General features: G+C 36.9%; 1 protein-coding gene across 1 annotated transcript; it reads right to left on the reverse strand.

Moving 5' to 3' along the window:
• Positions 1-1,031: 1,031 nt before the first annotated feature.
• Positions 1,032-2,864, reverse strand: LOC18106744 (polygalacturonase). The gene is made up of 4 exons (XM_006372628.3): positions 2,355-2,864; positions 1,975-2,264; positions 1,612-1,840; positions 1,032-1,498 (listed from the first exon to the last, which is right to left on the reverse strand). The coding sequence occupies exons 1-4, from the start codon at positions 2,805-2,807 to the stop codon at positions 1,280-1,282; spliced, it is 1,191 nt and encodes a 396-aa protein (XP_006372690.1). The 5' UTR covers positions 2,808-2,864; the 3' UTR covers positions 1,032-1,279.
• Between the last annotated feature and the right edge of the window lie 596 nt (positions 2,865-3,460).

The raw sequence follows: 3,460 nt of genomic DNA on the forward strand, positions 1-3,460 counted from the left end.
TGATCGTTCCTTCATGATGGATTGCTACCTTTCTATCATAATTTGTCTCCTATTTGGAAAGACATTGTTTCTTTTTGTTTTTTCATACTCATTAGTAGCTGGCATTGCTCTTAAGGAAAGTATCTGTTTCGCTGCTGGTAATGGTGTTTGAGTTCATTTTTGGAGTGATATTTGGGTGGAAAATCAGAGCCTGAGGAACTTATTCCCTAGGCTGTTTATAGTCATTTTAGCAAGAAGGATGGCTGGATTGCTGATGTGGGTGATTTGGAACTTACCATGGAGGAGAGAATTTCAGACTGATGAAGTAGACCTGTATGATCATCTTATAAACATACTTTCCCAGGTTCATCTTTTCCCAACATCTGAGGAGAGATTGGAATGAATACATGAATCCAGGGGTTTATTTTTTGTTAAATATTCCCGAAAGTAGGGAACTGATCCACCTTCTGGTGTCTTGAAATGGAAAGTGGATGGAGCTTCCAATAGTAAACCAGGGAGGGCGGGCTTGTATCGGCGGCGTGTTAAGAGATACAGCTAACAGCTTGTTTTTTTGGTCTCTTGTTTCAATGGCACTAACGACCCTAATGAAGCATAGGTACTAGCTATCATTTGAGTCTATAAAAAATTGAAATTATTTAATTGAGTTATTTCATCTTTTAAAAAATTAATCAGTCTCTGGTTAGGTTAAAATAACTTAATCCAGGTTAATTTATTTTTTTATTTTATAAAAAAATTAAAGATAATATCATTAAAATAATTAAAACAATTCAACATCTTTTGACCGGATTTTTCTCGGAATGACCAGGTTATGGGTCAACGAGGATTTTTAATCAGGTCACACCGAGTTAATTCTCTCATTATTTATTTTAAAACCCAATTCATCCTAGACCCTGGATCATAGTCAACCTCTTGAGTTAGGTTGAGTATTAAAACAATGATTTAAACTTTAAATTTAAATAACGATCGAACAAGATTATTATGTAATTAATCAAAGTTACTAATTTATCTAGGTTATATTGTATATAATAAAGTAGAGAATATAACTCCCATAAATATCAAATAAAAAGTTACAAGAAATAACCAAACTGTAGTAGTTTGGAAATTTTAGTTTTCACTACAACTATAATTGCAAAGGTCGGGCACAAACTTGCCTCAGGCTCAAGCAATAAACTTCGACTCAATGAGCTATACTTTGCTCACCATATTGTTTTTTTTTTTTCCCATAGGAATATTACGATTTCTTCTTTACTGCTTAGTCAACTAGTTCATCTTTAGACACCTACAAACAGCTAGTAGGCTGAACCACGCCGGAAGCAACTCCACCAGCATTGCTACATGATGCTTCAGCGGGTTTATTTTCGTAAGTGAGCTTCACATCCTGCAATTTAATCCCAGTGCACGGATATTTTCTGCTACAATCAAATTTCACCGCAAGTTCAGTAGCTGATGTTCCATGAATGTCTTGATAGGTCACATCGCTGATTTTCACACCAGAAGCCTGTTTAATGCACAAGAAATTAGTAGAAAGATTCAAGTATATTTTATGTTAATTTTACATTCATAATTTGATGAAATTAAAGAAAGAGTATAAAGACAGTAGATTTGACATACCTGGCCAGGGCAATTCTTTTTGCCGGGGCAATAGTTTTGGTCTATCAAAATGGGATTTTTGACGTTATTCATGACTACATGTTGGAAAAGAATATTTGTAGCAAAACCATTGCTAGGCCTTCCCCAAGTCTTAATTCTCAGTCCATTTTCAGTACCCGTAAATGTAGTGGTTTTGACTGTAACATCTCGCACACCAGCCTCTTGGGACTCCTTGCCCAAACTTCCAATGCTACATCGACCATGCATGCACACGTTATTTTATATTCAGTTCCCAGAATTAGCAACAAATCAGACATCATGTGCTCATGATAATTGATATGAATGTATAGCTGATGACTACTGGACTGATATTTTCTTAATTACCTGATTCCATGGCCTGGTCCACATGCTACATTTTCAATCCACAAATTAGACGTGCCGGGGCCGATAGATATACAATCGTCACCCGTTCCAATCCTAGAATTCAAGATGGTGACAGCGGTTGATAATTGAACGTGAATGCCATCCGTGTTAGGGCTGTTTCCGTCAGCAGAGACTTTGACTCCTTGCAATTTGACGTTTTGGCAGCCATTGATGACAATATGGAACATTTGGCTATTTAATGATGCCAATCCGGTGATTGCAATGTTTTTTGAATTGGAAAATTCAAGTGACTGCACAATAAAAAGATTCAAGACTTTAAGAATAGATTGTGTATTTAACTATAGTCAAAGTTGTAAGATAATTATGTCATGCATGCATACCGTTGCGCCCCTGGGGCAATTACCCTTGCCGGAGTTCTTGCAAGACCACAGTCCAGCACCTTGACCGTCAAGAGTCCCTCCAGATAGAGTAACCCCATTAACATGCTCAAAGATTAGCCAGTTTTCTGCACTACCAAGGACCCCATAATTTGATGGAGCGACTAGGGTTCCATCTATACGTACCAAGATAGCATTATTCTTGCAAGGACCCTGAAACTTCACTTGACGTAGAGAGAAACTCCCTTTAGGAACAGAGATTGTGGCTGGCCCTGTAGAGGCACATGCTTGTGACCAAGCAGCAGCAAAGGCCTTGGTTGAGTCAGTTTTTCCATCAGGCTTGGCCCCATAACTCAACACACTAAATTGTGCTGCCTTTGCTGAAGGGGAGGCAAGGAAAATGATGGAAAGAAGGGTAAGGAGAAGAGGGCTCATTGGAAGTCGAAGGGATGCCATAGAATGATATGAGTTAATGCAAGCGATCAGCGGTGGAAACTGAGAGAAAGAGAGAGTTGTGATGGGGAGGTTGAAGCCGTTAAAGATGGTATTTATAGGAAGTTTGGAGGTGGAAATAGATTGACAACAATCAGCGCCGTACTTTGAGAAGGATTTTTGTCTCATTTTTTTGGAGGTTTCCTCACCAAAATACCCTTGAAGCCGATTTGGAGAAGCATTTTGCAAAAAATCAGACCATTGTTGTAAAACCCATCCCAGCTCAACAATTCAAGACGTGATCTTAACTGAGTTTTTAAAATAAATTAGCAAATAGGATTGACTTAATAGGTCAATTTAGTCAAAATAAAAATTTAATTTGATTTTTAAAAAAATATTAAAATAAAATTGTTTAAGTTGATTCGAGTTAATCTACACAATTGACAAACAACGCACGGCATGGGTTTTAAATTGGATTTAATAACTTTAATCAAAACTTTTTGACCTTGTAATTGAACGATCCCATATCTATATAACAAATAAAATCCCATTAGTTACGGTCTATAATTAATAAGATCCATTAAATAAGATTCATTAGCATTGTTGATGACAGAAATGGAAAGAATAGACCATTAGGAGAGGAGAGTTGTTATTTGTTGTGTGGCTAAATATATAAA

This window comes from Populus trichocarpa, chromosome 17, assembly GCF_000002775.5.
Source record: "Populus trichocarpa isolate Nisqually-1 chromosome 17, P.trichocarpa_v4.1, whole genome shotgun sequence".
Classification (NCBI taxonomy): Eukaryota; Viridiplantae; Streptophyta; class Magnoliopsida; order Malpighiales; family Salicaceae; genus Populus; species Populus trichocarpa.